This window comes from Scomber japonicus, chromosome 1 (genome assembly GCF_027409825.1).
Source record: "Scomber japonicus isolate fScoJap1 chromosome 1, fScoJap1.pri, whole genome shotgun sequence".
In the NCBI taxonomy this organism is placed as follows: domain Eukaryota; kingdom Metazoa; phylum Chordata; class Actinopteri; order Scombriformes; family Scombridae; genus Scomber; species Scomber japonicus.
In genome coordinates, this window is record NC_070578.1 from 10,578,593 (window position 1) to 10,602,759 (window position 24,167).

Consider the following 24,167-nt stretch of genomic DNA (forward strand, 5'->3'; position numbering starts at 1 on the left):
TTTACCCGTGCTGTTTTAGACAGTAAATTATTCAGCACCTTTGCTTATGAGGTTGCAGTTCACTCTCGCTCAGTCATCAACTCTGGTGCCTTTGTTTTAGTTCAAAAACATTGCTTCATCTCATGTGCTGATGGTCTTTTTCCCTGCTAGTGACAGTGACTGCTAACATATGACAAAAGCTTTTCACACTTCATTTCTGGCTTCTTTGATTGCAGGAACACAGGGACTTTATCTGCATTGAAACATAGTGACTGCTCTCCCAAAAAGTGGTTCCTATTGTGAAGAATTACTTTGACAAACATCAACTTCAGGGTTGAGACAGGTGTCAGGTTTAGTGTTCAAAGCCCCTTTCTGCTTTACTCAAAGACTCTGTGACAAAACTAGCAGCTGTGAGTGATTGAATCAATGACTCTGTTACTCAACAATCTTTCCAAAGATGAATCTGTCAACAGCTGAGAACAAAAACTGCCATGAATCCAACATTGACAACACTGATATTCACTCATCAGTTTGAAAACTAAATTTGTCTCAGCTACAAGAGTTCAGAAATCTCAGAAGACAGGTAATGAAGGATGAGAGCTGTGTTGCCTTTACATTATATTTGTAATAGGTGATTTGAGTTCATGTGGTGTATCTTTGAGGTTGTTGAGGACACTGGCCACATGATGTTTCAAACTATATGATGCGGTAGTTTGTAGTTCACATGTTGTACAGAGGCAACATCTGCAGGTATACTAACCTCCAGTCTCTCTGTCCCTCTCTCTCTCTTTCCCAGTCTTTCTTGTTTGAGGTCAAAGTTCAACAGTCATCATGGCGGATGAAGCAGACATGCGCAACGAGCTGTCCGACCTGCAGGCACGCGCGGACCAAGTAGCTGATGAGGTACTGTAGAAGAGACACACATACACACACACACACACACACACACACACACACTCTCACACACACACACACACACACACACGGATCAACATTGAAACACAGCAAAACTCCTTTGTCTGCTTTTATAATGAAAAGAAAGATATTACATTGAATTACATTTTTCAAGTAAATAGAATTCACAGAATTTTCCTCAGGGTGAGAAAAATTTTTTTTTGGCTGCAACTCAAAATGACTCCATGTGATCTTTTGTTATCTGCTTTAACATAGAAATCTCAGCATGTAATACATTTTAGAAAACCTATTGTAACATCCACAAACAGAACTCATTTATTGTTTAAACAGTTTAATAAGCACCAGCCTCCACTCAAATTATGATACATTTGATAAGAGCTAAAATACTATATGATACACTACAGTCTACATGTACATTTTGAACTGTGTTTGCCAACCTTACATCTTTTTCTGTTGGTTGAGCCCCAGGTAGTTCATCTTCAGTCAGTCATTCAGTCAATCAGTCAGTTTTTCATGATCATTTGCACATCATACATCACGTCTAAAAATATGCAATTCAACAAAACTTCAACAAAAAATAACAATAACAGAAACATGTAACTCTGGGACAAACAGAGAACCTATGAGGCTGTGTTATTTGTAAAACGTAAACAGTTAAAACAGATTTTGGTTTGTGAAGTGACAATTATAATTTGACATTTCAAAATGGCCTGTTCTCATAAGGACAGCAATGTATCTCCAAACCCTCCAGGCAAACAGACACAGCTGCTCTAATGTGACCCTCGGAGCGATTTGTTCTCTTTCTCTTTCTCTTTGTCTGTGTAATCTCTCTCATCAAAAACTGTGCTTTTTTTGAGCAAGGGAGAACTTTGCCATTTTAATGAGTTGAGAGGAGCTCAGGAAGAGGAGATAATTCTGTGCAGCGGAATAACAGAGCAGCTCAAATGGCCTCATTAAACATTCATGAGGAGATAATGCACGGCCAAGAGGCTGCAAGGATGTGATGGGAGGGAAGGAAGGGGGAAATAAGTAAGGCGGCACTGGATGGATGGATGATGGATGGATGGATGGAGCAATAGAGGGGGAAAGGAGAAGGAGGAGATGAGATTACAAAGAGGAGAGAGTCAAATGATGATTAGGAATGAAAAGATATTTGATTTAAGAAAGTTTTAGAGGGTAGAAAGTTAGTGAACAAAAGCTAGAAATCAGATCATCAGGAGGGGAATAATAAAGGCTAATTATGCATGTGTCATTAATTAGTCTTCACATGTTTAAATATAGAATATTAGTAGCGTTTTGTTCTCCATTGTTCGACTTTTTACTTGTGTTTTGTTCAAAACTTTTGTTCAATCTGTTATCTTCACACGTGTCTTTGTGATATTTTTCACAGGTAATGCACTGTACTGAATGATTATATTTGCTCTTTTGTGGATGCTCTACTTATCACCCCCCCCCCTCTCTCTGTCTCTCTCTCTTTCTCTTTCTCTCCATCTACAGTCTCTGGAGAGCACTCGGCGTATGCTGGCTCTGGTTGAGGAGGTGAGTCCAGTCACACACAACTCATATGATTGCACAAACAACAATTTGTCTTGGTATTTTCACTTGTTGACATTTACCAACATCTCTCTCATGCTGAGTAATTAGACTTAAGCCTGGATTGGCTGTATAGAGTGAGACCAGTATTTAGTTTAACCTTTCACTCATATTCTACTACATTCACTCACACTCTATGTTTGAGGTAAAGCAATAATTAGCAGCAACAGCAGTACTGTTGAACTAATAACACAATATACTGTAAATCCCAATATAATATATTTTCTTTGCAATCAACTCAATAGGAAACCATTTGATGAAATTTGCAGATTACAGTGAACATTGGGGGATTCTGACTTAATCAATATTGTGATGCTTTTCTGATATTTTAAAAATACCTTGATGTCAATACAAGATGTTGTGGCCATCACAATTTGAGCCTTGGATACACTTTATCATTTATAATGTGAGTATAATGACAGAACAAGGAGAATAATTGATGTAACTTAACTGTACCACAGCCTTAAATACCTGGGAACAACATCAATGTCACAAAAAAGTTAAATTAGTTTGTTAGACAATCTTAAAATGACATCTACTAGTCTATTCTCAATGTAAAGTCACTGGAGACTTCAAGTTTCCATATCACAATTGGCTCCAAACTAGCTGTGATGTCATAAATCATGCTTGTAGATACACTCAGATTTACTCTCATGTGTCAAACTCTGCATGTGCATCATTCTGCACAGTGAAGCTTAAATATCCAACTAAAGGGACAAGAAGAAACACTTTTTAGAGTGGAAAGGGACTTCAAGAGATACAGTGTCTACATATTAAAAATAACCAAATGGAGAATCTTACATCACAGTATTTTATATTGATTTATTATCCAGCTGGCCAGGAAATATCACACATAAACATCTTATATAATATAGTCACAACTTGATAAACAAAAACAAAATGACTTTTTACATCATAAGAAATCCTCTGGAGTAATCTGTTAACAGGCCTGAATTTCTCAACACGAGCATTTGAATGAAACAGCAGTGGAACATCATTTTTCTCATACTGTCATTGTGAGCTTGAAGCCATATGTTTAGCTACAGCACTCACTGAATTTGAAGGAGAAAAGGGTTTTTTTTGTCCGAGGAGTGTGATCAGCGAGCGTAGTGACCATCTGTAGAAGCTTAATGGAGGGTTGAACAGCCAGGTGTCTGCCCCGGATTTGTTCATCATGCTGTGGACTGTAACTTCTGTAACTCATTTCTTATGTTGTGTTGGCATTTTGGGTTCTTGAGGCAAAAAACTGAGTCATTATGCAAGGGAAAGTACAGCCAAGCTAATAATACTGTTTTTTACTGGCATTTCATGGCCATCAGTCTGTATTGGGCCTCTAGTTCCTGTTACCTTCCCATTGACTCCAGAGACATGGCCCTGCTCTAACCCCCGGTCCAGCCACCATGTCCTAATGAGACACAGCATCGAGAGACTGAGCAAGACCTGAGGCTGACCTGGACAGCGACCTGCTAGACAGACAAGCCTTTTCAGCGGCAGTGGCTGAATATTTGACCTTTTAAGGATAATGCCAAGGGAATGACATTTGCTGGATTCTACTGTTAGATGCCGAGTTGGAAATGTCCTGTTGTTTGTTATCTCAGAGTGCGTTCGGCTTGTGATGCTCCCAGACTGCAGCTCTCAAGTTGAAAACCAGCGAAAGACACTGAGGCAAACAGCTACACTGACTTATTTTGGTGGCTTCTTCTCTCAGTCTGTGCTCTCTATCCTGCTCATTTACCATCACTCTGGAGAAATAGGCTCAGTATAGACCGGGATGAAGCAATAACACATCAAGGATTATGGATGAGAGTCAACATGCCTGCAGATGATACAAGACTATCTCTGGGTTTATTTGACTTTATAGCCTGGATATTCTCAAGTAATTAGATTTTTAGAATTCATCATGTGGCAGTCCTAATGAACTGTGCTTGGAACAATTTTTGGGAGTGTTCAAACTATGGAGTACAATGTGGGGAAATGATCATTTTAAATGTCCACCAAGTACAAAAGAAAGCTCTGTGAACAGTCCCCTCTTTAGTTGTCACTCCTCTAACATAAACGGATCTCTGAATTATTCTCCTGACTCTCCATGAGTGTTACCAAAACTCACCAATAGACTCCGATTTTTGTATTTAATAGATGAATTTGTGATGAAAGCGACAGTGCAGTGAACTTTTCCTTTTGTGAGCACGTGCTAAAGCCCCATGACCTCTGTTTTACAAAGGCTTATTCTGTAGTGAAGCTTACACTAATTGAATAAGTGGAGAGCAGTGAGAGCAGGGAGCACACACCTTCAGTGATCTCTCAGAGATCTGTGCAGTGATACCTGCTGCTTCAGGCCCATCCAGGTCGGATTCTGCACCGAAGCTGATACTGTGCAACGCTCTGCTAAAAGAGTGACGTTGATGACAATGATGGCGTCTAGTCTTGGCTTTCCTGCTCACTTTTCTCCAATATCAGATTTTTTTGTTGTTTTCTAGAGGAAGTTTATTGCTCTTCTTAATTGCTTACAACAATGTTTGTTCTGGAAAATTCCTTTTCTTCATGATCATGACGGACAAATTAATCATTTTCCCTTACACAAAACATCTGAAGATTCCAGTATATATTTGTCCATAGATTCTATCAGATTGAAATTCTGATTCTAGTGCTTTTAACCAATAAATATGCTTAATAATATCAATAACAACTGGCTTGATGCATTCCTTAATGAAACTGAGTGAAAAACAGTCTGTCTGCAACAGAAGTGTTTAAAGTTTTAGGATGAGTTTGCTCAGACCCTGCTGTGACTGTCTGGTCTTACTGCTGCTGAAATTATACTTCAAGCACTACTACATTCTTTATAATCCGACAGTTATTCAAGAGTAAATAAACCTGTAGGGGAAATCTAACCCTCTTTAAGCCTTCTCTCCTTTTCTTGATCCTAAGGATAACACCCACACTGTCATTGCACTGCAGCTCTCACTCACTTCACCATCCGTTGGTCGTAATGATGATGAGACTGCTGACATTAAAGCTCCTTCTACTTTTGTATTCTGTAACTCTGGTTGAGATCATCAGCCTAAAACCTAAAATGGTTAAATCCATGCTGTATCGTTATACCACTATTTGTGGAGTCTCATTTGAAAAGCATGGACTTACATTAGAGAGCAACACTGAAATCAATTTATGTGAAATGCAAAAGTCAATCTGAAAAAAAAAATGTACTGTTTTATGAAATATTGTATGACAAGGGTTTTATTTTAATTTTAATATCTGACTCAGTATGTAAAGTACATCTGTTACTGTAATAACTAAAAACACTATAGGACACTGACTTTCATTACTTTTAATGTCCATTAACAAACAAACAAACAGAAAAGAAACTTTTATAACAATGCAATATAGTGGCCAGACTGTAGGGACAATCACACTGTGTCCTTGTCTCATGCAGATGTGACCAGTAATTCATTCTCAGCATGCATGCTAGATGACCTTTGTTTTGTAAGATAGCAGGAAATGTCCAAGTATATCTCCTCCCATCAGCTGAGTGAGACGTCTACTCCCTCACAAATAAACTCCAAACAGGGATGAGGTTTAAGGCTTCATAATTAATATGACTTATATACCTGGGTCTGTACCATTATTTATGGGAATTCTGATGTAAGTGTTATTAGAGTTCAACAGCAGTCATCTTTTTTTTAAATTCAGTTCACATCAGATTATGTATTTGAAAATCTGTGCATTAGTAAAATAAATCCTATGGACAGTATCTAAAGAGCATCAGCAATGGGGAGATGTGGTGCACTGAATTTTATTGGAAATGAGGGACCTTTGTAGTGCAACATATTTCATGTATTTTTGTGAAAAGGTTTTATCAAGAAAGATCCAGATTGAATTTCTTATGAAAACTGTTATCTTTGAACTTGGCCTGCAAGAAAGGAAATATATAATTTTAAAAAAGTATAGAGATGAACAGGAGAGGGACAATAAATGAAGATAGGAACAGTGTGAAGGACAGAGAGAGCGATATTGAAAGCCTGTTTGGGACATCAGTACAAATCCAATGTTTCTGTGGAGCAGATATGTAAAATGAGATTTTTGATGAACAGCAATGGGCTTCAAGTCAGATTACATTACACAAGATGGACATGATATGATGCAGGTCACTGCACTATAAAACTATAAAACCATTCTTATAATCTTGATTTTCTTTTAAAACCAAGAAAATGTATTATTAATAATACTAATAGTTACATATTTGTATTGTTACCAATGCTATTTGTTTAAAAAAGATGTCTCAGCTGATCTTTTACATTGTTACGTTGTTTACGTTGTTTAGAATGGTCACATTATAAATGTGTCTTTGCATAATTTTGGTGGGGAAAAAATTGGCATTTAAAACTCTTGTCTCCATCTGATTTTTAACACTTCCAGCTAAATTGAGTATGGTGAGGAAAAATGTTAGATTAGAATGTTATTTCATTCTAACATAAGCTTGTTTAGCTCCTTAGCATAGACAATGCACATATTTTCAACAGTATGCTCCAAGATGCTTGTAAAGGCTTTTAGGATGGGGACAGTAGTGCTCTCAGGTAACCAGCTGGGATTGTTGGGAGTGTTAACCTCCCTAAATACAATAAAGGGCATGACCCTCTAGCCTCAAGGTAAAGATATAGCTCATACGACTATAGCCCACTTCAACATATTAAATAAATCCAAAGCTTGACAGGCATGCCATGCATAGTTACGGTTGCTAAGCTAGGTTCAAACAACAATTGAAAGGGTGGGTTCACCCAATCAGACGATTGAAATGTTATTACATTTGTAGTGGTTTTCATTTGTTTTTAGGATAATAATTTTGCTGAACCAAATCACTCTACACAGTGAAGTGTTGTACATTTTAGAACAATTGTCTGATTCCTATTTCTAATTGAATTGAACAAAAATGAAAAGTTGACAACTGACATAAATACCACCTTCCACTGCCTGCTGTGAAGTGAGTTATATACATTGACACATTTAATACATCAGCTGATTGATTTGACCTAAAATGTGTAGCCTCTATAGATATGTGTTTTTGTTTATGTATCATATTATCACCTCAGGTTCTGGTTGGAATATTACCAGTGTAGCTGGTGGACATGTGGGTCACACTGATGCAGCCGTCCACAGTGACTATATTAGAATTGATTCTATTCTACAGCAGATTGGAAATCTCAATGAGAAATCAATACCAGTCTACCAAGGACTCTATCTTAATATCAACAGACCTCTTACTTCCCTGCTTTCTTTCTTTGTTCTCACAGTGATTCATTTTCCTATTTCCTGCCTATATGGACTTTGACACAAAGTAAAAAAGAATCAATGTAGAGAAAACTGGCAATTATTGTGTTTACTCTGATACAGACACTGCTGGAATGTTTTACCAGCATGTTTGCTACACCACACCAAGACAGCAACGACTTTGGACTAAACTTAACTATTTCATTTTGAAGAGAATTTTAACTATATCCATCAATTTAAAAAAAAGGCCACATTAAAACTGACCTCATTAGTCAACTAAATGTGCTTAAAAACCACAAAATATTCTGAATGGATTGCTGCAAAAAAATGAAGAACAAAAGAAGAAAGATGAAATGAGTTTAAAATATTCATCCCTATTAATCTTTTGAAAAGTCGTCAGCACCTTCAAGTTCCATTTCCTGTGTGAGAAATTATTTTGGGAGAAGCTGCTAAGACATGGTCAGGTTTGTCACAAAGACTCTGTGACGCACTGAATTACAACAAAGAGCAGAAAGATATGATAGTGTGTGTGTGTGTGTGTGTGTGTGTGTGTGTGCATGGTTAGTGTGTTTTAACTAGCCATGCAGAAAGAGGTGATCTCACTGCATCACTTTATGCCAGTTGGCATAGTCAGATATCCTGTCCTGTAGTTCTGAAGGGATGAAGGCCCTCAAGTCTTTGATTTCACATGATGTGGAGATAAACAAACAATTTCCTCCATGCTGAGGGTTATATAGTCATCTTCAGTTTTCTGTGAAGCTCATATAAACGATTCTGTTATACTTTCTGAGAAATCATTCATCAGTTACAACTGAACGTCACACAGAATCAGATTCATGGCCACTGGCAGATCTTTTCACAGTCCATTTGATTGATACTAATATCAGTGTCATGTATAACTGGCCTCCAACCCCAGTCTCTATCTATCACCACTCCAAGAAGGTCAGAGCACACTTTGATCCAAAAGAGCTGATGCATGAACTGAATGGCCTTTGGACTTCAATATCTGTCTAGAGGAAGTCTCTGGCTCATGGAGAGCACAAAGCTGTTGTTTTTTCGGTTTGCACAGTGGTTAATGTGGTTATTGTGTGCTTACTGAAGTGTGTTATTATGTGATGACAAAGCCCAGGGTATGCATGCACAGAGAAATAATAGTGTATGAGTGGATGTTCGGTGCGTACATGTGTGCCTGCTTGTGTGTGTGAGAGTGTGCCAAGTTGCCAACACAGTAAGCCAAAATCAGAATGTTACATTACTGGAGCTTTGTCAACAAATCTCTGAAACCAGCCCAGTGAACATAACAAATATAGCACATGCCATTTGGTGGACGAGTTTATCCCGAGTATTTTTGCAGCATCATGGATGAATATAATTGTGGCATTTTGAGATTTTCTCTGTAGGTTTTTTCTTGTTTTATTTTTTCTAAGGTTTTAGGAGGTGTGCCATCTGTGGTGGAACAACTACTCAGATCCTTTATAAAGACAAAGTAGCATTACAAAAGTGTAAAAATATTCCATTACAAATAAAACTCATGTATTCTTACTTAAAATTCCTACTTAACAAACTAAAAGTGCAGAAGTATATCTTCAAACTGTACTGACGCTTGTGACTGATGTATTACTACATTATTAGATTGTTAATTCTGATATATCAATGTATCATTAGCAGTTTCTTGTTGGGGTGTATCTAGTTTAACTTCTTAATATCCAGTTCTGGGAAATGCACCTATTCACTTTCTCTGTATGCTTTGTGAAGGTGGTGGCTAGCTTAGCTTAGCATAAACACTGGCAGCGGGGGGAAACAGCTAGCCTGGCGCCGTCTAAAGATAAAATAATCCACCTACCAGAATCTCTAAAGCTCACAAATTAAATGATAAAATGATATCTTGTTTGTATAATCAGTGTGAAAACCAAACAGAAGTTGTGGTTTTATGGAAAGTTATATGTGGGACTATTTCTTGGATGAGTGCAGTGATTTCCTAGATTTCTGCTGGCTGCCTAGCAAGTGGCAACCTTGTAGTGAAAGGTTGAATATGTAGAATATTTATTAAAAGCTATATATTTTTTAAAATAATACACCCACAGGGTGTTTTGAGAATGAACAGAATGAAAGTATTGCTTTTCCATAAAAAAAAACTATTTAGTCAGAATTAACATTTAGCTGTTTCCCCCTGCTTCCAGTCTTTTAGCTAATTTAAGCTAACTATTATCTGGTTGTGGCTTTGTATATGAGAATATGCTGCCAATCTTCTCATCTACCGGTAACTCTTGGAAAGAAAGTGAATAAGCATATTTCCCAATTTGTCAAACTATTCCTCTAAAGCCAAGCTGTTTGCAACATGCTAAAAAGTTATTTGCAATTGTAATTTGACCCACCATTTAATGTTCTAACAACTCTGCTTCACTGATCTATCACATTTATTCCTCTTCTTCCCCTCGCCTTTTCTTCCTCTCTTTCCTTTTTTTATTTCTTTCTGTTAGAGTAAAGATGCCGGCATCAGGACTCTGGTCATGTTGGATGAGCAGGGAGGTAAGTTTGTTAGGGAAAGATCACATAATGCTATCTCTCTTAGCATCTGTCTTCACTTTTAATCTGCTCTGCGCACAATTCTCTCTTGCTGCTATTTTATGCTGTATAATGGGAGAGTTGTCATCAACAGATCATCCAGTATAATTCAGTGCAATTAATTACACAGCGGAAAATGAAATGACCTTCATGGTTTTATCGTTACTTAAGAAGAAGAAGAGTTTATTTCTGGAATGGAACGTCAGCTGCAGTCTGAGCTAATGTGGCTAACATGATTATACTGGATGTGACTGATGAGCTAGACTTCTGCTTTGCTGCCAGTTCTATACTTTTATGCTTATTTGCTATTTAATATACATTGTGTTAATATTAGTTAGAATATCATTATATATTAAGCGTTAAATACTTTTAAACTGTATACAAGGGTACAATTACTGTAAAACAAATAAATCAGCGCTATTGCCCTCCGAAACCTGGTTGCTGACTGACTGACTGAGAGAGGTCAGAGGTCAGTCAGTAATCAATATACTTTATTTCATTATATAATGATCAGTTCTCTTGTTCCTCCACATCCAGTTCTGCCCTTTTTATGACTTGAGCCACCATTAAGAATTAAAGGGGTGCTCCATTACTCATCCTGGTGAGTAGGCCACTACTCAGCCCGAGAAGCAGTTGTATAATGGCCTCTGTGCCTTTGGAGAGGATTTGTAAAGTTTGAGAGAATTCCCCAAGTGATACATGTAGTTGAGTCCATTGACTGATTTGTTTATTGGAGTGTCCTGCTCCATTCTAGTGCCCAGGCCATATGGATTTAAAAATACACTAGACAATAACCAGGATGGCTACATGGAAAATCACAATGTACAGTTCCACAAATTCAAAGTAACACATTTCAGAGCAGGAAAAACATGTCCTGTTATGATGGATACAGTGTTCTCTATCTTATCTGCCAAGCATCACCTATGAATCTCGCCAAACAAATAATATCTCAAGTAACTGTACAAAGGGCAATAATATATCAAATTCAATGTATCCTTAGCAACACGAAGATCACAAATGAGTAAATTGAAAATAGTATTGGGTTAACTGTATGCTAACTGGCTTGGGTTGCACCAGCTATTCATAAATCCATCGCTTCCAGGAGTTCTTAGTAACTACTAGTTTCAACATACATATTTATAGGCCGTAACATTACTTTCTAATATAACAGTTTCATATATTTAAATGTAGTTTTTAATTTACATTTTCATCAAGTGTCAGGTTAGATATGTCAACCATATTCCATATGAATTTTTTAAAGCTTCAGTATTGCACAGGTCGTAAATTATTTCAGTCACTCAGTTGGTTCAGTCAAAAGGTTTAGAAACTCACTTCAAATATGGGAAATTCCACGGTACCCTTTAGAGATATTTTTTTAAATGAGGAACCAAATGGTGGTTATTGGCTACAGATAAATGTTCGACTGACCCTGACCCTTAGTTTTTAGCCATGCTCATGCAGCATGGCTCTAAGGCAATGATGGTCCACCACTCTGGTCTAAATTGAAATATCTTAACAACTATTGAACAGATTGACAGTATATTTTGCACAGGCATTTATAGTGTTCAGAGGAATAGTCCTAACTGTTTTGTGATCCTCTGACTTGTCTAGTGCTACCTTTCATTCATCCTGTGAGAATAAATGGATTGGAAGTTTAGAGAGAGACAAGTGTTTGGAAACTTGAAAGGAAACACCATATAGTTGTAGTCATATAGATTCCACATTTATTGTGTGTAGAGGAGTTAGTGTACATGTATAGGATGTGTGTGTGTGTGTGTGTGTGTGTGTGTGTGTGTGTGTGTGTGTGTGTGTGTGTGTATTACCCAAGGCTTGTGCTTATAGTTCCATGCATGAAGGGGCAGCCTAATTGGCCTGTCAAACGAACAGATAACCCCCCACACCACCACCACCACCACCACCCTCTCTCTCCCTTTTTCCTCCTGTCTTCCTCCCTCCAGAGTAATATTGCTACCACAGTGCACAGCACACTGCTGTTATCATAGGACAGCAATCAATTCACAGATTTAAATTACCTCTGCCTCTCGGCTAATGTCCTCTATACCTGATCCTCCATCTGTCTCCCTCTCTCCCTCCTCTTCTCCTCTCCTTTACTCTGTTTCATGCCCCCTCTCTCTATTCCAATCAGCCGCTGCTCTTATTTCTTTCCCTTTTCTCTCCTGACCTTTTTTTTCTGCCCCTGTTGCTTTGCCTGAAGATTACTCTGGCTACAATAGTGATGAATCTCTTTCTCGTCTTCATTCTTGATATCCAGCCTTCTCTCTACTCTCTTTTATGCTATTCATACTAAAATACACAAGCCTGTTGCTACTAAAGACTCATGTTTGTCACATTATTTACAACATGAATCCTCTCTTTACCTAAAAAAAGAAAAAAAAAACTTCCTAAGTGATTAATGCAGTCTTGTTGAGCTGTAAACTGGGGTATAAGTAATACCTCTGCCCTTTACACACACAGACAGACACACACACACACACACATGCACATAGAGGTCAAACATAGGAGGGGATCTGTAATTTCTTGCAGTGATGTATTACCTGTGGTGGAGGTCTCGCTGCAACTAATGAGTCTCTCCCTGCTTGTCTGTTACATGCATGTTGACCTGAATTACACCTCAGTCAGGGCTGATGGATTGCATCTACGCCTCAGTGAGCTTACAGCGTTGAAGCCACCAGCTCACTAACATGTGTTAGCTGTAGCTCCTGCAGATTGAAAATATACAGGGAGTGTAGCAGGGATTTTGCCCACGATTGTAACTTTTAATTGGACAAAATGTATAGCCGGAGATCATAGTTTTTTCCATCAGTTTGTTCACTGGAGTGGAGCATTAAGCTGTGTTCCAGTGACACCTTATTTCCATGGATCAGTGTTCTACTTTGACAATCAAGAGATGTATTCACTTTTACATTTAATCAGTTAATGACACACAGCCAACAAAATACTCAAGATATTACACAAAGTATGAGAGAAAGTCTTATTGAAACTGAAGAAACAAACATTATTGATTTTATTACCTGTTTTCATGTTTTATATGACAAAAATGTAAACAGACAGTTATAATAGTGTTACGTAGATATTTTACGTGGAAGCACAAGTGTAAATGATTTAAATTAATTATAGCTAAATTCCATTTATCCACTTCACTTTCAGGGTCCTAGTGTTGTACATGCTGTCACACTGTCATGGCTTACTGGGACACTTGAAGGCATCAATAATGTTATTAGTAACACCTGTGCTTTTCATATTATTATGAAAATTGTGCTGTGTAGAAAATGGCATCACTCTTTGATTTAATTTCATTTTACTTTCTAATTGGTTGAGCCTGTGATTGGCTATCCAGTGGAGAAGGAGAAGCCCTCAGTGTGTAATCCCTAGATGGAGGGGAGGAGGCAGGTTGTTAAGTCTTGCCCTGCTGCCTGAAGCTGAGGAGATAAACTATGGCATACCCCCCTCCTCCCACGCCTCTCTCTCCCTCTCTCGCTCCTTCTGCACTCAATCCTTCTCTTTGCCTGGGATTAATACCGAAGGCCATTTAGCTGTCTTGTGTAGCGCTTTGTTGGTAAACGGCAAGGTGTAACTCTTACACACAGTGGAAGATTTCTGCCTTACATTGAGCTACGAAATGAACCTTGAAAATGAGAAAAATACTACTTTCTACAGAGGTTCCCTCCATTCCATTGCATATATATATACATACATACATAGGTGTCTTTTGGCTTGGAGTGTTGATGAGGAAAAGGATCCAGTGGAAGCAAGTAAAAAGGGGACATGGAGAAATGGAGGTGTGTGGCTGTGAGCAGGGAAAGAGGGGATGCATAGCTGTTCAGGGGTAGTTTGGAAGCTAGGATACAGCTGTCAGGTTGGCAGGCAGAGGACACGAGAAACAGGTTAGTATTCAATGGAAAGCTTGACATGTGAGTTTCACAAACTGAGTAGGCCTGAGAACGCTAAACTATCACTGAGGTTGAAAAACAGCACTCTGGTGAGGAGCGAGTGAAGTGTTCATATCCTGGAGATGAAATGATGGATGGAAGGTGTTTTAAGTGGAGGGTGAAGATGAGCTGATTGAAGGCAGGTGTGTCGGTGAAGCAGGGAGATGGGAGAATGAGGAAGGGATTGCGCACCCACACCAACACACAAAGATACAGACAGGGAGGGACAGACAGGGGGCACTAAAAAAACAAAACACTAGGGAATCTGGGGTACAGCAACAGCCATAACAAGTCCAATGGTTCATAACATGATTTTATTATTTTAACTTTAAACAATACCCAACACCAGATTATGGGTTAGGGTTGCAGGTGTTTCTGTGACATCTGAAAATGTCCTCTGCAGCAGCTCTTGGTCAGAGATCAGTAGCACAAACTTCTACAGAGCTTGACACCATGTCTTTGGATCACCTGTGTCCTCTGTATTACAGTGCGGCCAATCAAACCTTGAGATTTTTTTCCCTGGAGGACAAAATGCCCCTTTCCACTGATGGAGAGTACTGCTACCCTGCTATAACCATTAACCACCCAGAGAGAGGATCTGACCTTGAATCAGCTTTTTATAGCTCTGTGTGCCCTGTTGACCATCAGAATAAGGAAGCATTTGTGACTTTGTGTCCCCGAATGATGCTTTTCATCACATTCATTACATGATTTGTTCATTAATTTGTTGCTCATTCAATCATTTGCCATCACATCATCAGTTATCTTCTGTGTTTCTGTGTTTCTGTCTGTTCTGCCTCCTCTAAATTCACTCTTTCTTCCTCTTGATTTCTGATCCACTTCTATCTGTGCTGTTGTTCCCCTATATTTAGTATGATCAAGGGAGTAATCAACCTTGCATTTCTTCTTATCAGTCTCATTCATTCTCTCTGTCATCTTTTACCATGCAGTAGTATCTAGACAAAGTGGTTTAATGAATATCCTCATGTACCGAATCAGCTCTGAATGACACATGCTGCTACTGATCAGATGAAATACTCAGATACTCAGTGACTTTGGATGGTGGTAGGAAACAAAAGCTGTTGCAACCAAGCATAATGCAAGGGGAAATTGTCACTCAAAAAGCATTGCATGAAGGAAAACGTAAGTAAGTAAGTAAGTTATTCTCTGCGAGAGCATATAAAGCCAGGTACTCTCAGTGCTTATTGCCTGCTTTGCCTTCTGCGTCTAGCCAAAACTTTTTGCCTCTTGCACTGTAGCATAGACTGCCAAGCCTCGAAACAAACCAGTCACTCTTAATTCACTGCTCTCATGCCTTTGTCCTCACCAGAGCAACTTGATCGTGTCGAAGAGGGCATGAACAAGGTCAACGCAGACCTGAAGGAGGCCGAGAAAGATTTAAAAGGTTTAGGAGGTTGCTGTGGGCTAATATGCCCATGCATTAAAAAGTAGGTACCGGCTAGGAGGCCCACGCTCTTGCCTGTCCAGTGCTGGTAGTGGTGGTGGTGATGTCTGATGTCTCTCTTGTCACAGTCAATGTCTTTTTTGTCTCTTCTCCTTTGTTTCCTCTCTCTACCCCCCCCCCCCCCCCCTCCCCCCTCCCCCAATCCTCTTCTTCTCTTCTCACGTGCTTTCTTTTGCTGCGAAAAATGACAATGTGTTGATAATCAGAACAACTGGAACGCATCGAGGAGGGGATGGACCAAATCAATAAGGACATGAAGGATGCAGAAAAGAATTTGAACAATCTAGGACAGTTCTGTGGTCTATGTTCATGTCCCTGTAACAAGTAGGTGCTGACTGTGTTGCCCGACTGCATGTGTTTCAGTGCCTGCCTACCTGCCTTTCTATCCATCTGCCTGCTTCTGGTGTATAGAGCATGGTGAACTGTGGTGTGAGCAGTCAGGCCTGTAGCCACAACAACACACCCTCCGAACAGGCACCTGTGCAGCATGCATGTGTGTAAACTAAAGACCAAGATCGAGTGGATGATTGTTTGCATGCATTAAAAAAACACACACATCTGCACAACAGGTCTGACCCCACTTTACCTTCTGTACAGCCTCAGTGGCTGTTTTCTTCAAAAGCCCTTCATTCCACATTGGATGAGAGATTCTCTTCCAGCAGGTAGCAGCATCAGCAGGGATCTGAGCCATGGAACCCCCCATCCCAAACCCCATCCACGCAGCCACCCTAACACCCTGCAGCATGATGCATCATGCTGTGTACAATGTACAACCAAAGAAGACATTTTCTAGTTGCCTTCTCTTCTCTCTCATTCTAGTCATTTTGCTGCCACTTGAAAGCCCATCAGTGTTGGTGTTCTCCAAGTTTTTACTTCTTTGAAGTGATTACACCATCCTCTGTGCTTTGTAAAATAATTTCTGAGATTTCAGAGTCAGAATCATTATACAGGTAGTACAATGAAATTAGATTTCACAGCCTAATTTTAAAAAACTGGCAGCTAGTATAATCAAGCACAATACATTATGAGATGGGCCATTTGGATAATTCCCCCAAATGCATTTAATTGGTTCTTATGTATTTATTTATTTTATTTATTTATGAATGTGTACCATTTTGTATATTCAAAGAGTTTGGTTGCATTGCAAGCAACACTTAATATAGTTTAAGGTGTTCTTTATGCTGTAGTTACCGATGGGGCGTGATACTACAGGTGGAACAGTAAAGTTTGATTTATTTAACCATTTGTGGTACAGTTACTGCATAATTAAACACCTTTGGTAAAAAAAACATTATAACAAGGTCTAACTTACTCTTTAACACACCAATGACACAAGACCCTCAGACTACAGGTTGTAAAGACAGAATGCCTCAGGTGGCCCCCTCCCTCTCCTCCCTCAGGATCCTACATAATGAAATCTATCATGCAAGAGTTTGGCAAACTTGTTTCCTGAGCACAAGCTCAAGCTCAAGTTCTTATGTTTACACCATACATATGGCATCATAATGCCAGTTTTGCCAAAATCCTGCGTGATCTATTCTCTGGCCCCTCACAGCCATACTATGGCCACTTGGTCATGTCTGAGCATGCAATTCTCTGGGACCTATAAATACTGTATACAGTTGTCTTTCTCAGAGCTATAGAAAGTACAAGTGGCTGACCAACCGAGAAATATATTAGTTTATTGGGGGGGGGGGTTTTGCATATTTTTTTATATGCTTAAGTACTGTACTACATTTGTTAGCTTTCTCAGTCCGTTATGGGGATCAATAAAGTGATGCCTTAATGATTTACTAAATGCAGTGCCTCTATAGGCAAGTATGCAGAATATACTGTTTTTTCTATTCTTGGGGAAAGACTATAACAGAACCAGGAAAACATACTTTTGTGTGTTAGATCTGACATAGAATGGTCAAATGTAATTCTATTTTTCTTTGCATTCACTGTGTGTTACCACACTTTTTAATATCCGCTAGACTGGAGATTAAATATATTGTTAAACATCTGACAAAAGATTATTCTTTTATTCAAAACAGGGCTGAACGTGAACAGCAACCTGTAAATAATCGGCTTGACTTGCACCACAGCAACCATTTGTAAGAGCGGGTCCTCCTTAAACAAAATAGCCACTTCCTGATTTTGGAATTAATAAGTTTGCTGCTTCCATTTGGTCCATTGTGGTTCAGCTTCTGAACATGACTGTTTTTGGTTCCGATCTTGTCTATTCTATAGCTCTTCGGTCCTCCCTATCATGAGCCACTTGTTGCGTAATCCTTTGGTTATGTCATGTGCTTCATCGGATTTAGAGGGGGGTCAAATAGCATAAGAAAAATAATTCTTACTTGTTGTTATAAACTGTCTGGAGCACCAGATGGGTGTGCCTTACCACCTCAAGACAACAATATTGAATAGATTGGGATGTCATTCATTGAAAAGTGAACAAAATCAACTTTAAAGCCCGAACTTTGTTCATGCTGTTGTCCTCAGTGGTGGCCTCCGCTCATTAGGTGCTCCAAGCAAAGTAAAACAAATGCTAAGAATTACATTTGTCTATTTGACTGTATACAGTGTGTCCTCCTACAGATCTATCCATCCAGATGAAATGAAGGGCTGATCACAACTACTGTGTAACTTACACTGTTCACTTTGATTTTTTTTCCACCATGGATCTAACTTTTTGACTTTCTTTTAATAGATAGAGCATGCTATGATGTGCTCTGATCCTGTTCCTCTTTATGTGTTTTCCCTCCCCATGTCAAACTTTGTGTATGTTTCTGCCTTGCATGTCCTCTCACTCTGCATGTTTACATATATACTTTATATATATATATATATGTGTGTGTGTGTGTGTGTGTGTGTATGTGTGTGTGTGTGTATGTATATGTATTGATTGTGTCACCTATGTCTTGACTCTGTTACAATGTTTTTGTTTGTGCTCTTCTGTATGTGCTTGTGGGAGAGGGTTTTCGGAGTCTACAAATGACCTTTATTACTTTCTAACACAAGCCACATGTGAGCTTATTGTTCTCTGATTCAATTGATCTGCTCGTTGGATCAATTATTCACTAACAGATTGCAAATGCATGTATGCAACTTAATCATACGTGGTTGGCATGTTGCTTTTAGTAGGCAAATTTACTCGACGTCATATTATGCAATGCATTCTGAACATATATTCATGTATATGTTTTAATAGTGAATAGAAAACATGCACTTATATCGAAACCCACGTACACATTCACACTCCAGTGCAAACATACACTTTGTCACACACACACATGCGCACTCACATGCACACTCAGACCCATGTACATTCACAGGCACCTGGTGTACCTTCACACACAGACACTAGTATGCATTAGAGCAGTTGCAGCTGCCCTGATTGGAAAATGTGTATGTGGTAGGATTAAGGGCGGGGGCCAGGCCTGGGGAAGTAACACGGATGGAGTGGTAAACAGCCAGCCAGGGGCTCGAGTGGTGGACGAACGTGAACAGATGGCCATCAGTGGGGGCTTCATCCGCAGGTAAGTGTATGTGCGTGTGTGCGTGTGTGTGTGTGTGTGTGTGTGTCTGTGTGTGTGTGTTGGTCTGCTCACGGTCGCTTGTTTTTGTGTCAGCATGAGCACTTTGTGTATGGCTGTGTGATTGTGTGTATTTGAGTATGTCATACTGTTTACATCCGTTATGTTGTTTTGTCCAGTATTGTAGGAAATGATTTCATCCTTAAATGTTCCGATATTAAAGACATGTGATTGCTTTTTATTGATGTTAAGGAATTCATTTAAAACACTGTATTTACTGTATTATGTGAAGCTTTTATTCACCGGACCATGATAGCACATACTTATAATCTTTGGGCAATAACCAGTCCCACATCCTCCTCCTGTGTGTTCCAGGGTAACAGATGACGCCAGGGAGAATGAGATGGATGAGAACCTGGAGCAGGTGGGCGGGATCATTGGCAATCTGCGTCACATGGCCCTGGACATGGGCCAGGAGATCGACACCCAGAACCGCCAGATCGATAGGATCATGGAGAAGGTACTGTACAAAGACCACTACATTATAACAGTATATACAGTGGATTATGTCACTGTCATGGAAATATACAGAATATTTATATGTCAGAGTGCGTGAATTATTGTGGTACTTACAGATGAAAACTAGTTTCAGTTGTTACAATTCTACAGCCTCTCCTAGTTGGAGTAGCAAAGAGGCAAAATCTGAAATCCAAAGTGAACAAGCGGACATGGCGAACAGAGTTTACAGTTAGAAGTGTGATACTCAAAAATATTGGACATATGGAACTACAATGGAAATAAAAATGCACCGTTGTTGTATATAGATAATTAAGGCATACTTTAAGGTGTTATATATATGCATGTTAAAATAACCATTTACAGACCTATTTGTATTGATGCTAGGAGAACATAGAGAACGTTATGAGGGAAAACACAATGTGGTTTGATTGACACATTTATTTAAAGAAAATAGGGCACTATGGTGTCACAATTGAGGTCAAGGTAAGTAAATGAAAAGCAACAAATCTCGCAAAAGCTGTAGCTAATATATAGAGTTTTAAGCTGATATTTAGGGTGGATTACATGCTTAGCATTTGGCTATGCAACAACAAATGCAGTTGTGCTGATTTTGAGCCGATTTATCTCTGGTTTGACACACTAATGGAGAAAATCTGACTCATATGCCAGTGGGCAAAATTTGGGTGATTAACATTACATCGTTCAACAGTATATAATGTATCTTAATTAAAGTTACCAGCCTCTTTTTTTAATTTACCACATTCCTCTGTGACTGTTACCTGAGCTGTGTAACAGTCAGTCCTTTTTCCTTTCAGGCTGACTCCAACAAGACCAGGATTGACGAAGCCAACCAGCGTGCTACAAAGATGTTGGGCAGTGGCTAAACTGCAGCGAAAAGTGCTTTCATCCCCATTTAACCCCAATCACCTAAAAATACCCACAACACCAACCGAACCCAGTCCAGTCCCCAACACCAATGGCCAGCGCCCACTTCCTTTGCTCGACAGCAGGCGCTGCAAAATCATGCTTTTATTGTGATACTTGTAGAGGTTTGCACACATGCACATATCATATGTTCCTCTGACCCTTGCCCCACCCCATACCTCTGCCCTTCCCCTCATTTCAGCCCATCACTTCCCCCCTCCCCTTGTTGTCAATGTTGTACTGTGTTGTCGAGCTTTTGATTTTGTTAAGAAATGATAGCTCTGTTTCAGAATGTCCACTCAAAATCTCTCCACACTGTACATAGTGCTTCTACAATGGTTTCATTGATTTAGACCACTTGTCCTGTTTTTCTTCATTGCTCTTTTTTTTAAAGTCTGTGTGTAATATAAACTGTACCTTGTTCAAAGATGTCGTTCCCCCATGTCAGTATTCTGGTGTTATCCATGTGAGACACACAGCGTATTCATCAGCTAAGATGTTGTGATGCTACATGATATAAGGCCACCGTGAATATAGTGAACATACAGACCTCACAGCTTGTAACCAAGGCCACTGTTTGAAGTCATTTAATGTAAAGCCGCTCCAATCTCAATAACCACAATATAGTAAACCACAAACACAACAAGTATTTATAAGTATATGAGCCATTTGGATGAAAGTATGGCTTTTTTGGTCATGACTGTTAGTGCACCAGTATTCCACCAGCTCTGTTGATGGAGCAGTGACACAATTTGATGCCATAGATTGTATATAAACCTTTTCCTCAGGGAGCTAAATCTGACCATTTAAAATCGAGGTTTGACTATTTCATTGATGTGTTGTAATTCATAATAACTGATACTTCATATTTGTATCATGCGGCTCAGTTTACAGTATATGAGGAAATCACAAGTATGTGGTCGGAACAGTGTTGTTGATGGGACTCTCGTTTAACCATCGGGAAACCAATTATCCGGAGGAGCTAAAATTGTGATTGATAATGAAAGGAGATGGAGCTTTGCTAGAGGTCAAAGTTCAACCGCAACCCGTTCAACTGTTACCGTTGGCTCTCTGCTGCCTGTAAAACATGATGGCAGAGAGGTCAACAACCTCTTCACATTTCAGGCCAGACTGCTTAAGCCATGATTCAACCCTAGCACTATCAAGCGGTGCATTAAGTGTGTTATGCATGTCCATCCGCTGCTTGAAGACACTGAATAATTCATTTATCTAAGCAGAAATATCTTAACATGGCAACCGCATGCTACATATGTAGGCCACACAGAGGAGAGGCCCATATTTACTCCCCCTCTGCAATAGTGCCACTCTTTTTGTTCATGTCTCCTTACCTTTCCGGATTGTGACCATCACTGTAAAATAATACCTTGAAAAATGCCAATAAAACCATCATAACTGTAGTACCAAACTGAGATTCCTTTCTATTTTTATGAGTTTGGGGACCGACAGAGTTAATATCATGAGAGAAATGTGTGTGTACCAGGTGTGTGTTTCTTTAGAAACTCAATAACTGCTTCATATTGTTGATTCAGGTGTTTTCATTTACCAGAAGTAGCTTCACATATTAGAAATCTGCTCAAAATTATTAATGCTACTCTTGTGACCTTAGAAGTGACTGAATGTTGTTTGGATAAGAAATCTGATTAAGTAAAAAATACAGAAAATACAGATCTGGGAAAAAAGCAGACATGGGGGACATAAAACATTAAATTTTTTGAAGTTATGTAAACAAAAAAATCTTCCCAGACACTCAAAAGTCTTTCCAAGCACGAATCATGAATGTTTTATTATATGACCCTATTTCCATCTCATATTATGTTGTTTTTTCTATTTTCTGATGTCAGGTGATTTAACTTTAAATAAGTATAATGAGTTGCTACAATCATCGTAGCTTTATTCAACCTCTGAAGACTTTTTTTGTAGGTGATATGACTGTGGTAATATTCATAACTCACAAGGCAACATGATTGTAGTATAATGTTATATTATATTCCTTAGATTCAAGATATTGTGTTTTCTCTTATATCCTACTGGAAGGTCAGAGGTCAGAGAGCTTAATCCTACCCATGAGCCTTACCACTCGTTTTATGGCGTTCTGAACCCTAGAGTTAAATGACTAAAATATGTAATGTCAACACATTTAAAATCCGGAAGCAAGGGCAGGGAAGACAGGGAAAAAAACACAAGTCAGACACAGATGGAGAAAGAAAGAGACAGGCAGAGACAGAGAAGGAAAGATGTGCAGCAGCACATTACACTAATGGACATCTACTGTGGTGCCCTGGGCTTAGGGTGGATTAGAGTTTACCACGTCACTAAGAACACTGACACACACACACACACCAACTTGAATCAACAGCAGATACACACGACAGAGTAATCCACTATACCTTGGTTACATCCATTACATAGCCCCTGTAATTTGTGGTTTTATTAAATACAAAATAATTTTTTCCTGAAAAATGGACATCATATGGTTTTGTTCTTCCACTCTTCACATGTGTTCTTGCGTATTATAAAGTTATTTGCAGCCAGGCCAATAAATGAACAAGACCTAAATACATTTTTAAACCAAGACCTCCCCCTAGCTGCAGAAAGCCGTAATGAATTGTAACCTGTGGTATTGAAGGCAGACAGCAATATTTCCCAAACAGTGGGTTGGGTCCTTTCTGAAAGGCAGTTATCTAAATCTGGGGGGTCATTAGATGATTAAGAATTTCTGCCTCACAAATTTGTGCTGATTTTCAGACTTTGAACTGTGAAATACTGGATAACTGTACCTCTTTGAGCCTCAAAGACATGACACATGACACAAGGCCACAAGGTTTCCTTTTTTGAAAGGGGCTATGAACCAAAAAGGTTGAAAATCACTAATTTACTGTCCTGTGCAGTATTTTTCCTGTTTAATGTGTTGCAGTTATCTTCAAGTAGAAGATAACTGTCCTAACCAATAGTTTTGTCACTACATTATTTGTGAAAGCTTTTAACTTGGGGCCAGGGCAATCAAAAACTGATATTTGCTAACTACAACTTTAGACATTTACCTTCAAAGGCCATAAAAGTAATTTTAAACAGGCGTTATATGGCCATAAAGCTCTTTTTAAACATAGACATCTTTGACAAAAGGATGATAAAGAAGCGTATTGATGGTGACACGCCAGCACCATAATATGGAAGCCCATTTCCGCCACTGTGATGAAAAAAAAAAAGATATTAAAAAATAAGTTATTATAATGAGAAACTAAGTCATTATCATGAGATAGTTTCTCATTACAATGACTCACAGGATCTTTTTTTTCATCACAGTGGCGGAAATTGGCTTCCATACCAATACGACTCAGTAGGATGAAAATCATTGAGATAATAATAATAATTTCTAACTGAATGTGATTTAATGTATTCCAGCAACATTTGTGTGTTATGTACGAATTCATGCTACATATATATGGTGCTGTA

General features: G+C 38.9%; 1 protein-coding gene across 1 annotated transcript; it reads left to right on the forward strand.

Moving 5' to 3' along the window:
- Positions 1–810: 810 nt before the first annotated feature.
- Positions 811–20,653, forward strand: LOC128356278 (synaptosomal-associated protein 25-A-like). Its single transcript, XM_053316774.1, has 7 exons — positions 811–882; positions 2,392–2,433; positions 10,230–10,278; positions 15,936–16,053; positions 19,134–19,253; positions 19,626–19,770; positions 20,585–20,653. Exons 1-7 carry the CDS (start codon positions 811–813, stop codon positions 20,651–20,653), a joined length of 615 nt encoding a protein of 204 aa, XP_053172749.1.
- Positions 20,654–24,167: the final 3,514 nt, after the last annotated feature.